General features: G+C 44.1%; 2 protein-coding genes across 3 annotated transcripts in view; both read right to left on the minus strand.

Moving 5' to 3' along the window:
* Positions 1–10,943, minus strand: part of GLB1 (galactosidase beta 1) — a 44,006-nt gene extending 33,063 nt beyond the window's left edge. Inside the window, exons 1-2 of one of the 2 annotated variants that reach the window (XM_081834795.1) lie at positions 10,809–10,943; positions 129–298 (exon numbers count right to left, since the gene is read on the minus strand). In XM_081834795.1, the coding sequence (XP_081690921.1) occupies positions 129–298; positions 10,809–10,859 (221 nt within the window). In that variant the 5' untranslated portion in view covers positions 10,860–10,943. Of the gene's footprint in view, positions 1–128; positions 299–1,831; positions 1,949–10,808 lie in introns of those variants that run through there. The other variant, XM_081834796.1, reaches the window with a different exon arrangement.
* On the minus strand, positions 2,532–10,952 carry TMPPE (transmembrane protein with metallophosphoesterase domain). Its single transcript, XM_081834825.1, has 2 exons — positions 10,809–10,952; positions 2,532–4,503 (listed from the first exon to the last, which is right to left on the minus strand). The coding sequence occupies exon 2, from the start codon at positions 4,366–4,368 to the stop codon at positions 3,040–3,042; it is 1,329 nt and encodes a 442-aa protein (XP_081690951.1). The 5' UTR covers positions 4,369–4,503; positions 10,809–10,952; the 3' UTR covers positions 2,532–3,039.
* Between the last annotated feature and the right edge of the window lie 2,207 nt (positions 10,953–13,159).

Consider the following 13,159-nt stretch of genomic DNA (forward strand, 5'->3'; position numbering starts at 1 on the left):
AATGAGTTTCCTGTATTGCTACACCTTTTGGCTCTTTGCCAATAAAGTCAATACATAACTCGGGCCATACCTTCAGAGGATGCCTCACCCCTTTTAATGGTTGCCTGACAACCACTCTTGCTACCTACGTTTGGATGGCATCAAGACCTGCCATCTTCATCTTCAAGAGGCGGTCTTTCCAGTAGTACCGGGGAACGCGGGAGTAATGGAAGCTGCCCGAGATGTAACGGAATGGTTTCCCATCCTTGAGGAAGCAGTTGTGGGCATAATCGATCCCAAAGCTTCTCTGGGATGTGACCTGTGAAGATATGTTAGGTGGACAGGAGCTTTAGCTTTCGGGAAAGAACAGAAGTTTTTATTTTATTTTCAATTTTTTTTATTGAATTTCCAAATTTTTAACAAATATAACATAAAAAACAAAACATATAGAAAACAGACAAACATAGACAATTTCTTCCAATCAAAATCCAAGCTAATTTCCATTGTTAAGTGACTTCCTCAAATCCTTCCTAACTGATTTTCATTAAATCTCGTTTAGCAATTTTCCAATACTCATTTTCTAATACAATTAACTAATTCAAATTACTAACTTCCTTCCTTTTCATCATAATCTCAATCCATAGTATTCTACAATTCAACATATCTTAATCCTAAACCAATTATTATTTTATTTTATTTTTTAACACAAGCAGAGACATGGCCCTTCCAGGCTGGGAGAGAGAGGCACACTTTCCTCTAACCAACATTTTCCCACCTCCGGTCTAGAATTTATTCGTTTAAGGCAAACAGTAACAGAACTGAGCACAACACATACAAGACCCAAAAAGCACCGCTGTGCTGATCAAACATTACCAAAATTACAATTTTAACCTTTACAGCAGAAGTGGGTAGCCTGGAGCCCTCCGAATGTTACATTGGACATGCAAGCTGGGGCTGATAGGAGTTGTGAGTCCAATAATATCTAGGTGGTGCAGCTTAGTCACCCCTGTGCTAGGGAATATTTATTATAACCCTGCCCCGGCATTATTATTTCTGCCAAATCATTCACTTCGTTTTGATTATCTGTACCAGCACTGAAATATTCAATCCTAAAAGAAACATCTATAAATCAATTCTCTCTACAAAATCAGCATTTCTTTAAAAAAAAAAAAAAAAAAAGAATTACAGTGGTACCTCGGGTTAGTAACTTGATTCGTTCTGGAGGTCCATTCTTAACTCGAAATTGTTCTTAACCTGAGGCACCACTTTAGCTAATGGGGCCTCCCGCTGCCACCGCACAATGTCTGTTCTCATCCTGAAGCAAAGTTCTTAACCTGAAGCACTATTTCTGGGTTAGCGGAGTCTGTAACCTGAAGCGTCTGTAACCTGAAGCATCTGTAACCTGAGGTACCACTGTACATTGCTACCTTCCGCTTTTTCTTTCAACCCTCTTATTAGGTCTATATTAGCCGTCCTCTCTCTCCCAACCCTGATCTTCTTCTGTCTTGGATCGCTTGCTTTTCACATCCGACCAACCTTAAAAGCTCTGCCCTCGCTGCCCAGTTTAGCTTGAACCCATTTGTCAGTACACCTGCCTGATGCCACCGCTCACGGTTTAAAAGCCAACTGTTCTATGAAATCTTTGGAACAATCCCCTAGTTCCCATGCCCTACAGGTAGCTAAGCATAAGCATAACTGAAATAATCCCAGATTGCTTCCCCATTTCCCCAACTGCTTTCTCTGTTGTTCCCTGTACTGATTTTTAGACTGTAAACTCAAGTCAGGGTCCTGTCTTGCATTCCATCCACCAACATGCACACAGACAGTGCTATATAATTAAATATCTACTTACTAATCACTCTACCGTACTTCTCTATTTCAGGCAGAAGTTGCAAGTTCTTTCCTTGGGTCGTGCACTAAAATAAGATTTTAATTCCACCAAAACAGTCTCATTTAAGTTCTTCCACAGCATGACAAGATAGCAATCCTACTGCAAGGTCCACTTGGGATGAGCAGGGACACTCTCACCAACAGTACAGAATAAAAAAATTAAGCACCTTAGAGACCATCTAAGTTTGTTCTGGGTATAAGCTTTCGTGTGCATGCATACTTCTTCAGATATACTGAAAGAGAAGTCACCAGACCCTTATATATAGTGGGAGGGTGGGGAGGGGTTTTTCTCAGAAGGGTAGCAGGAGATGGGTGATGGGATTCAATGGGTATGGTAAACTGTTGGACTGTTAACAACTGCACTTAGTCCTGAGGGGAAAAGCAAGGGATAGTAAGCAGGCGACCAAAAATAGCTTTAGCATATGTAACGAGACAAGAATCCAATATCTCTATTCAGACCAGTTCTCTCCATAGTTTTCAGTTTAGTAATAAGTTCGATGTATGTCGCTGGGGAAGAGACTCCTGCTTGTAGTCAGGGCTAGATTTGAGTCTTCTTTTAATTTGTATACCACTTTCCACAAAAGGAGATTGTGTTCAGAGTAGGTCACAATACACAAAGCAGAAGCAGCAATACACAACACGCCAAAAGCCACAACAATGAGTATGTTTTAATTTAATATTTTTAATGCATTTCAACAATTTCAACAGCAATTCACAGATCAAAACATAACATTCCAATACAGAAATCAATGCAAGAACTCTGGATAAATACGAAAGTGCCACCATACAAAAGCAGAAAATAATAGGAATTTTCAAAAACGCAACATTCTGGTTTGACAACTTGTCTCACAACTTTGTTGTTTCACCGTCTCTTACCTGGGGCAATGTTACACACCCCAAATGTAGGCTGTTCTCAGAGTTTTCATTAAAGTTTCAGGGGAGTTTCAAAGGTAACATCCCAAAAAGCTATTAAATTTTGTACTTCATCTTATTCATTATAATTATTCTTTATTAATTTATATACCACTTTAATTTCAAAACAGGGCTTGGTAACAGAAGTAATAGTCCATGACTTGCAGGTCTAAGCACCTGCTCAGCAGTATTCCAGAGACATCGCGGCATTTTATGAACAAGAAGATGCACTGCACAAGCCAAATGAAATAAATTATTTTATACTGATGAGTGAGAACGCAGAATTATCTCAGTTATTTCTGCTCTACTTCCCAATCTCATTGGCATTCCATAATAAAACGTCCCTGGGCTAACATACACAAAAGTGTTTTGTCCGACCTTGTACAAGCCAACAAAGAATGGATTCAAGAAGTAGGCAGCAATATTCAGAGGAAATACCTGCCCACCGTGAGTATGCCCAGACAAGATCAAATTTATATCTGGCCGAGCTTGGAGAGCCCATTTAGCAGCAAGTGGCTGGTGGGCAAGAAGAATGATGGCATGATCTGTGCCACAGTCTCCAAGAGCCTTATTTAAATCCATCCCATGGCCAGGGTAATGCATTGCAGTAGCCTCGATATCATCTACCCCTGCCAGACAAAACCAATCGGTGCTCCTACCCTTGGGGGACATAATCTTGATGTTCTCATTATGCAGAGGGCGGATGTTTAGTGATCTCAGCACTTCAAACCAACTGTTGACATCAGAGGTATAGTACTCATGATTGCCTGTAACAAAATAAGTTCCCAGTGGGGAGTTAAGCATGCCAAGAGGTTTCACGGCATGCCCGAGGCCTTTCACGTCAGAATCAGTCAAGTCACCCACAATCACCGTGATATCCGGTTTCAAGGCCCTAACCATTTTTACAACCATTTCCAGTTTGGTCTTGCCAACGGTTGGCCCCAGGTGAATATCTGAAAGCAAGACCACCTTCAATTGGTCCATAGACGGTGGCAGTTTGTGAAGAGGAATCGCTACTGACTTCACTGCAGGAGGTTGAGAAGCATTGAGGAGTCCCAGAACGGTCAACACAACTGTCAACACAACCGCTAGAGCTGGCTTTATTGCCAGTTTGGCATTTTTACCGGCACTGCTCATCTTTGCCTGCCTTTGGAGCAAGAGATTATAAACTTGCTCCAAGGAGCCTAGGACGAAGAGGCAGAATATAAGGAGGATGTACCCTCCAAGGCAGGTATGAGCAGCTAAAGAAAATAAATATGGTTCCTCTGCAACAAGCAGCAGAACTGTAAAAAAGCTGGAGTGTGCCAAAATCAGGAACATTAACACAGTTGTTTTCCATAAGGTGAAACAGGACAACATGGGAGTTGGTGATCTGTAGAACACAGTCACAAGGCTTCTCCATATGTGAAGTGATCCTATGAACATCAGGGCGTTAGCAAATAGTAACATCTGCAGTCTGACCAGCCACCTCAAACGCTTCTCCTCAATCCTGTCAGCCAAAAATGTCCGAGATGCTATCATGGAGAAGAAGACAATTCCAGCAACTGCTGCAGCCTTAGTTTTAAGGGACAACTGTTTGAAGATCATCTTTATTGTTGAATGGTCCCAGATTCTTCCTTGTTCTCCTACAATATTTTCCAGCAGGCAACAACGTAGCTCTGGAGGGATTTCTTGGTCTGAAATCCAGTAATACCATCAGCTCTGGATAATAAAGAACATTCCCTAGTGTAGAAACCAGGAAAAAGGAACCAATGATACACAGCAATTGCGACACTACATTTTATGATTAAAAAAAAACTATTACTGTCTCGAAAATATTTTCAAAACACGATGAATTAGAAGTACAGTGGAACCTCGGTTTTTGAGCATCCTCGAAGCCGAACGATTCAGAACACGAATGCCGAAAACCCAGAAGTGAATGCGTCCATTTTTGAACGCGCCTTGGAAGTCGAACAACTTCTGAGGCACATTTCTCTCCATTTTCTTAATGGAATTTGCCGACCGCTCATTGCGCCTCACTTGTCGAACATTTTGGAAGTCAAACAGTTTTCAGGAATGGATTACGTCTGACAACCGAGGTACCACTGCATATGAAGCAGCAGAATTTTGAGCTTCAGAAAGTGTAACCATCCAATTCAAAAACCTCCATATTTATTGTGCCGTTTGAGAAGCTCACCAGCCAGAACTGGGAGATCTGGTCCAGAAGAGCAAGGGGGTGGTTTTTGGCCACAGGGCTCTGGAATGTTCCCTCCCTTGGAGGCCTCTTCTCGGAAGCCGGCTGGTACGCGTGAGTACTTCTGAGCCCCAAGGGAGAACCGGGGGAGGAGATGGGTGAACTCCACATCCTGAACAGCACATCCCGGAGTTCAGCCATCTCCTCCCCCGGTTCTCCTTTGGGGCTCAGAAGTACGCACGCGTACCAGCCGGCTTCCGAGAAGAGGCCTCCAGCGACTCTTTGCAGCACGTTTATGTCCACAATGTATTCTTACTTTGTAAATTATAGGCATCAGGTGTATAACCAGTTTCCACAAGAATCAGAAACGATCCTTCTCTGAACCAATTCAACTACAGCTAGCAGTTCATAAGTAGTGTTCCCACCCTTGAAGTTTGCTCAGCTTTTGGAAATATTGTCTCATTTTGTGGGTTCAGCACCACAAACTGATACAGATACAATGGATGCTCTAGGAATGCATCTTATATTATTCAGATGGTCCTGGTTAGCAGTGGCACCAAAATGACACATCACAGCTAGGTGAGGCGAGAAAGGAAATAACTGATTGCTACACAGGGTAAGTCAATTCCTGTTCCTGCATGATGTTTTTGTCCCACAGCAGCTGCAGCATCAGCAAACACAATCCCAACTGGCACAAACTCAGAAAACTTAAAAAAAAAAAAAAATCACGAACACATCAGTCACACAAACACAAATGTTATGTTATCCACCCTGGCCAGTATAATCTTGACAAAATCTTGTAATTGTTAACTTTTTTGTGGTCTCGTTTCTGGCACATGACCAGGGGTGGTCCAAGGCCTGTCAATGCCTGAGGCAGAACTTTCCCTGCTGCCCCCATGATGGAAGGGGCCACGAGGCTCTGCAAGCCCCTCTCCATCTCCTCAAGCCTTGCCTTTCCAACAGGCTGTGCCAGGGAGGGGTGGGGAACTTCAGAAAGCGCTGCTCTTTACGGAGAAGTACTTTCCTAAGTTCCTGTCCAGCCCAGTGGCAAAGCTGGGCAGGAGAACACAGTGCCACCCTTACATGGGTTGCTTCTGCAGTGGCAGTGGGGCGATGTGCTCATGTGAGCGCCGCCTCTTCCATTTCTGCCGCCTGAGGCGGCTGCCTCATCTAATGTCACGGATGCGCCGGCTCTGAACAAGAAGACTGCTCCTTACAATTAGACAATATAGCAGACAAGAGTATGCTTGTAATTCACAAGTTCAGATCTTTGACATGGTTGTAGCCATTGTGATTCCACTCTTCTCAACAAGGATGCTTTGTTTAAGCTATTGTTTCCCATGCGTAATGCTTTGGGGACCTTAACGTTGTTTGTTAGTTACTGTTTTGCCCAAACATGCCAATGGTTTTTTGGGATTGTCCAAAATTATACTTTCCATCGTAGCAAAGCTCATGAAAGCAAGATAATGTAACATGCACTTGTACTAACAAAGCAGCAATTCCTGTTCCTAAAACTAATGTAGGAAAAAATTATGCTGTGGTTGCGTCCATGTAAACTGGCTAGAAATAGCAATGTGCAACATCAAATACTATTAAGAGTCAAAGTTGGTTGCTGTTAAAAACTACAACACTGTCTGCTTGCTTATTCTAATCATTGTCAGCAACACCTAATAGCCTCTAGCAAAAGGTTACATAATACTGGATTATAAAATGCATACTGTATGTAAAGTAGCAGGTGAACAGATACCTTGTTTCCTTTTATGTTACTGCTAATGAGCTGCATTAGACGCAGGTGACGCTGTGGTCCAAACCACAGAGCCTAGGGCTTGCCAATCAGAAGGTTGGGGGTTCAAATCCCCACGACAGGGTGAGCTCCCATTGCTCGGCCCCAGCTCCTGCCAATCTAGCAGTTCGAAAGCATGTCAAAAGTGCAAGTAGATAAATAGATACCACTCTGGCAGGAAGGTAAACAGTGTTTCCGTGCGCTGCTCTGGTTCGCCAGAAGTGGCTTAGTCATGCTGGCCACATGACCCGGAAGCTGTACGCCGGCTCCCTTGGCCAGTAAAGCGAGATGAGCGCCACAACCCCAGAGGCAGCCACGATTGGACCTAATGGTCAGGGGTCCCTTTACCTAATGAGCTGCATTATTATTTAAATATTTCAACACAGTAGAACGATAAAGACCTGTGTAGATAAATCCAATAAATAATAAAATAAATTGAACCAAAGAATCAGGGAGGACTACACAAATACAGAAGAATAAAACAAAATTCAATATTTTAAAAAGTGGAAGATTTTAACCAACAATTAAACATATAAAAACATCACAGAATCTATCGCAGACTCGCAATTCTAGAAAGGAAAAGCCATGTGACAATTTAGGTAGAACGTATTTTCAAAGTTTCCTAATTTACCTCAAATTTTAAAAAGTATGTGACATCACAAAAAATACAGAATGTGCAAAGGGCCATAAAATCATTTTACAGGTGAAGAACTAAGAAGGAATGCAACTCCAAAAGGTAGTTTCTCAATCAGCCATAGTTCCAATATAGGAAGCTTGGGGAGGAAAGCAGCTTAAAGAAGGGGCACTTCCTAGCAAGGTGTTTGGAACTACATTGGTCAGTCTGTTGAGACTACCCAGCTAGACCTCTGGATTAGTAAAGCACATGGGGAATTGACAAACCCTGCGTGGTTTTGCTGATCCATCAGTCCTGCCGCAAAACGTGACATTTGCCAGGAAAAAAACCACCCAGCCAATTGCAAGTCCTGAGATTACATGAAGCTCAAGGGTCCCAGAACTTCTCTCCCAGACTACCATACAATGCGATAAGGTAAAAGGTAAAGGGATCCCTGACCATTAGGTCCAGTCGTGACCGACTCTGGGGTTGCGGTGCTCATCTCGCTTTATTGGCCGAGGGAGCCGGCGTACAGCTTCCAGGTCATGTGGCCAGCAAGACTAAGCCGCTTCTGGCGAACCACAGCAGTGCATGGAAACGCCGTTTACCTTCCCGCCGGAGCGGTACCTATTTATCTACTTGCACTTTGACGTGCTTTTGAACTGCTAGGTTGGCAGGAGCAGTGACCGAGCAATGGGAGCTCACCCTGTTGCAGGGATTTGAACCGCCGACCTTCTGATCGGCAAGTCCTAGGCTCTGTGGTTTAACCCACAGTGCCACCCTGTCCCTTATACAATGTGATACTGGCTAGCATTGATTTATTTCACTTAAAATGCAACAGGAAGTCTTTCAACCTGTCACCTGCTTTCCAAAGTCCACTCGTGGCTCGCTCCCTTCCTTTGCTAGAGACAGGGGAGTAAATTCATTTTATAGGGCACTCTGGGAGTTCAGCAACAGAGGAAAAGCAGCAGGAGCAATTCGTGTTGTAACGCTGTTTGGGAGCTCACGGCCTCAATCTTGTGTGGATCTCTGGGCTAGGCGAAGATAAGGGTGTTTTCATAACAAAATAAAAAAATTCCTTCCAGTAGCACCTTAAAGACCAACTAAGTTAGTTCTAGGTATGAGCTTTCGTGTGCATGCACACTTCAGATACACTGAAACCATAGGCGCCGACTCCATGGGGCCTGAGGGGGCCCGAGCCCCCTCAAAAATTCGTTTGGGGGGGCTCAGCCCCCCCAATAATTTAAAAAAATTATTACCTTAAATTTCGCTCTATAACACGCAGATTTTTTCTCCTAAAAAGTAAGGGGAAATGTCTGTGCGTGTTATTGAGCGAATGTGTGGTCCCTGGAGCTGACTCCGGAGCGCAGGGGCAAGGCAAAAATAAGATCGGGTGGTCGGGCGGAGGGAAGGCGGAAGCTGCTGCTTTCCTGCATTCTGCCTCAGGGTCTTACTGCCCACCCGCTTCTCTTGCTGCGTTTGCTCAAACTCAACAAAGAGCAGGGAATCCCCTGCCCTCCTGGCAAGCAGAGGGTTAAGGAAAGGATCGAGTCCTTCCTTCTAATTCTTTCCTAGTCACACTGCGTGCAGGCTCCAGCCCACCACCTCCTCCTCTCCGTGCTCTAGGGACTCGCAGGTGGGAGAGAGAGAGAGAGAGGGCTGGCTTGGGGGGACCGGGACTTTTGCCTTCCTTTCCTCCCCCCCACCCCGTTAAACTCCTTCCCTGCATTCTTAGCCAGCTGCTTCTCCGCACACCCCTCTTGTGCTTCTTGTCCCTTCTGTGTTTTTCCTTCCCTCCCCATTTAAAACGTGGTGACAAAGCACGGATCCACATGGATCCTCAGGATTTTTGCATTGGGTCACCCCAAATTCACCATCAGATCACATTACATGTCCATGGCTACAGTCTGTACCAAAAAAATCACGCACCCACTGTTGCCTGGAGCTGCAATGGTGCAAAAACGTGGTTACAAAGCATGGATCCACATGGATCCTCAGGATTTTTGCATTGGGTCACCCCAAATTCACCATCAGATCACATAGCATGTCCATGGCTACATCTTGCACCAAAAAAATCACGCACCCACTGTTGCCTAGGGTCACAGTGGTGCAAAAACGTGGTTACAAAGCATGGATCCACATGGATCCTCAGGATTTTTGCATTGGGCTACTCCAAACTCACTGTCAGATATTAAAAATCTTTATAAAATAGAGAATTAAATACATACAGAATGTTAAATTTTCAGTTTCGAAATATTAGTACTAGTTTAGTACTGTATTTCTATATTACTATAGTACTGTAATTGTTATTTTCAAATACTTAAATATTTTTAGGGTGTAAGACCCAATTAAAGCCCGTTATTTACATACAGTATTACAGTATTTACATACAGTATTAGGCATACTGTATTAACTTTATTAACTGTATTAAAGCATTAACTTTGAGATATTATTTTTATTTAATGAACCCTCAGCCTTATTCAAAGTAAGCTTAAATTAGCTATTTCACTTATTAATCAAAGTGCTATTACTGTGCGACAGCAATATTTTATGTTTTATTCTTTTAATGATAGTTTAGGATTTATTTAAATATCATTTCAATCTTTTCAGAGCTATATATTCACTGCTCTGTAATAGTCTATAAGCATAATTGTTACTGTAAATTAAATTAGCTTTTTACGAAAATACTGTGCGTGTTTATGTTTTGTTTCTTTTTTCAAAGCCAAAAAGTGTTTCAGGCTTGTCGAGTTTCCCGGAGTGTGGAGTTATAGAGAGTCGAGTTTTCGGGGTTCTAATGTTGATCATATGACTCTAAAATACTTTTAAAAAACTTTAAAACTCACTAATTTTCATCTAAAATTTAGAAAACTTCCCGGGGCAGGACCCCGGTATGGGCCCCCCCCAATATTTTTTATAAGTCGGCGCCCCTGACTGAAACAGAAGTCACCAGACCCTTCTATATAGTGAGAAGGTGGGGAGGGGTATTACTCAGAAGGGTGGTGGGATTGGGTGATTGGCAGATAGCTGTGATGAGCCTGTTGACGACTCTTAACGACTGCAATAGGTCTTACAGGAAAAAGCAAGGGGTGTTTTCATGTACACAGAGCAAAGCAGCCGAAGCGAAACACACCCTTTTGCAACTCTGGCTATTTTCTGTGCCCTCCCTCAATCAAAATTCTGCTCAAAACCCTATGCAGTCCTCGCAGATCCATCTGCTAAGGCTCGGTTCCCTCCTGTTCCTCACACACCCGACCCAGCCCTCATCGTACAGGAGACCCACTTGCACTCAGAGAAGGCGGTGCGTGGGATTGAATTGCACTGCAGACCCACAACCCTCCACTGCTCCGAGGAGCCCAGTGCGGAAATGCAAAAGAGTGCCTTTCTCCTGCGCAAGAAATCACCAAGGCTACGATCGGGGAAATGGGGAGGGGGATATAGCAGCAGCAATTTCAACTTACAGGCGATCCAAATCCCGCATGCAGAAGCTGCAGTAAGAGCAGAGCAAACATTGCGGCAACCAAAAAAAAAAACAACGCAGATGATGGGGAAAGGAAGGTCGTTCCAGCTTCAGCCCTCCGACCGCCTGACTTTGGAGTCAGCTGACTGGAGCTTCCGCCTCGGGTTCCCCCAACCAGCCAATTGCAATGCGGGGGAAAAATGGAAAGAAGAGATGGGGAGGGGAGAGGGAGGAAAATGAATTCAGAAAAAGGTGATGCCGGTTTTCAAACCCTTTGCCAGCTTCATTATTTTTCTTCATCGCATCTATTTATTGTCGATGCTGCTCTTGAAGGACGTAAATCACCCATAAGACATTTGCAATAAAATACCATTGCAATTAAGGGGAAAAAAACACATTTTTATTCTGCAACTGAAAGCAATAAAATTCCTGCATTGCTCTGTGTGTGTGTGTGTGTGTGTGTGTGTGTGTGTGTTACAGATAGGTAGCCGTGTTGGTCTGCCATAGTCAAAACAAAACAAATTCCTTCCAGTAGCACCTTAAAGACCAACTAAGTCTTAGTTGGTCTTTAAGGTGCTACTGGAAGGAATTTGTTTTGTTTTGTGTGTGTGTGTGTGTGTGTGTGTAAAATTGTAAAAGATCAGACGTTGAAAATTTCCTGATAAAGGGCTGCCTTCAGATATCTTCTAAAATAAGGTTACCATGGTTTTTTCAAAGAATCTGGGGATCCTTTTTTTTTTTTTTTGAAAAGAAAAAAGTTTATTTTTAAAAAAAGATCAAGAAGTAATATCTTCTCTTCTGGGGTCTCCTCTGTTGTGTGGCCTTCCTCTGGGTCCCAGCTTGCTCTCTTGGAGCGCTAGGTGCCGTGGAGTAGGCTCAGACCAGGCCTGGGCTCAGCCATGTGTCCTTGCCCTCCTGGCGCTCTCCTACCTCTCCTCAGTGGCAGTAGCAGCAGTGCAGCAAGCTCAGGGCTCCCCTCTTTTTCCTCCTTCCTCTTTCTCTCTCTTCCTTCTCCTCCTCTCCTCCTTCTCCCTGCATTGGCTTCAGGGTTTTCCTGGCCCTCCCGGAGCACCACTGGGCAGTTGGCCGGGTGGCCAGGTGCTCTCACTCCTGGCTCCATTTGGGTTGCGAGGTGGTGTTGACGTGCCGGGCATCCCCGGTTCCCCCTCAACAGCGGCAGTCTCAGCAGCCCGGAGCCAGCCTGGTAGCGCAGTTGGCTCTGGCTGGCTTTAGGAGCTGCTTGCTGCCGTTGCGCCCGCCATTTTGCTTCGCCGGAAGTCCTCATATGATGTGTCTCGTGCTGTTGAACCAATTACACAACATTCATTCCCTACTACTAAATCTACAACACTTAAAATATAAGTCTGGGGACATTGAATGAAATCCGGGGACAGATTTTGTCCGGGGACAGATTTGTAAATCTGGCTACTGTCCCCGGGAAACAAGGAAATCTGGTAACCATATTCTAAAAGTCTGATGCGAGGGTGTTCTACAGGGAGGGTGCCACCGCTGAGAAGGCAGGCATGTCCAAAGTCCATTTTGGGTGCCTAATCCGGCCCGCCGGTTGGTTTAATCCGGTCCCTGTAGTAGTTTATTTCCTGGGGTAAAATCCAAAAAAAAAAACCTCAACAACTTCAATCCTAAAAAAGGTTAACATCTTTGGTTGGCCCTCATGGCCCTTCACTTAATCAAATCTGGCCCTCTTTGAAAAATGTTTGGACACCACTGCCTGTAACCTCACTTCTCACAGTGAGGGAACGGTTAGAAGTCCCTCGGAGCTGGACCTCAGTGTCCGGGCTGAACAATGGGTGGAGACCCTCCTTCAGGTATACTGGGCTGAGGCCATTTAGGGCTTTCCAGGTCAGCACCAACACTTTGAATTGTGCTTGGAAATGCACTGAGAGGCAATGAAGATCCTCTAGGACCGGTGTTATATGGTCCTGGCAGCCACACCTGGTCACCAGTCTAGAAACTCATCTATAGTGTATTCTTGATTTGATTCAAAGGCTTCCAAATCGGGAAGTAACTGAACAATCCTTAAAAACAAAATTAAAAAAAATTCCTTCCATTAGCACCTTAAAGACCAACTAAGTTAGTTCTTGGTATGAGCTTTCGTGTGCATGCACAGTTCTTCAGATACCGTGTGCATGCACACGAAAGCTCATACCAAGAACTAACTTAGTTGGTCTTTAAGGTGCTACTGGAAGGAATTTTTTTATTTTGTTTTGACTATGGCAGACCAACACGGCTACCTACCTGTAACCTGAACAATCCTTGATTACCAAACATACCCTCTGCACACCAGGATCAACACTTCACAGGGCCTTCTGCAGAAATCCACAGAGGTGCTCT

The sequence above is a fragment of the Podarcis erhardii genome, assembly GCF_964252035.2.
Source record: "Podarcis erhardii genome assembly, chromosome: 12".
Lineage (NCBI taxonomy): Eukaryota > Metazoa > Chordata > Lepidosauria > Squamata > Lacertidae > Podarcis > Podarcis erhardii.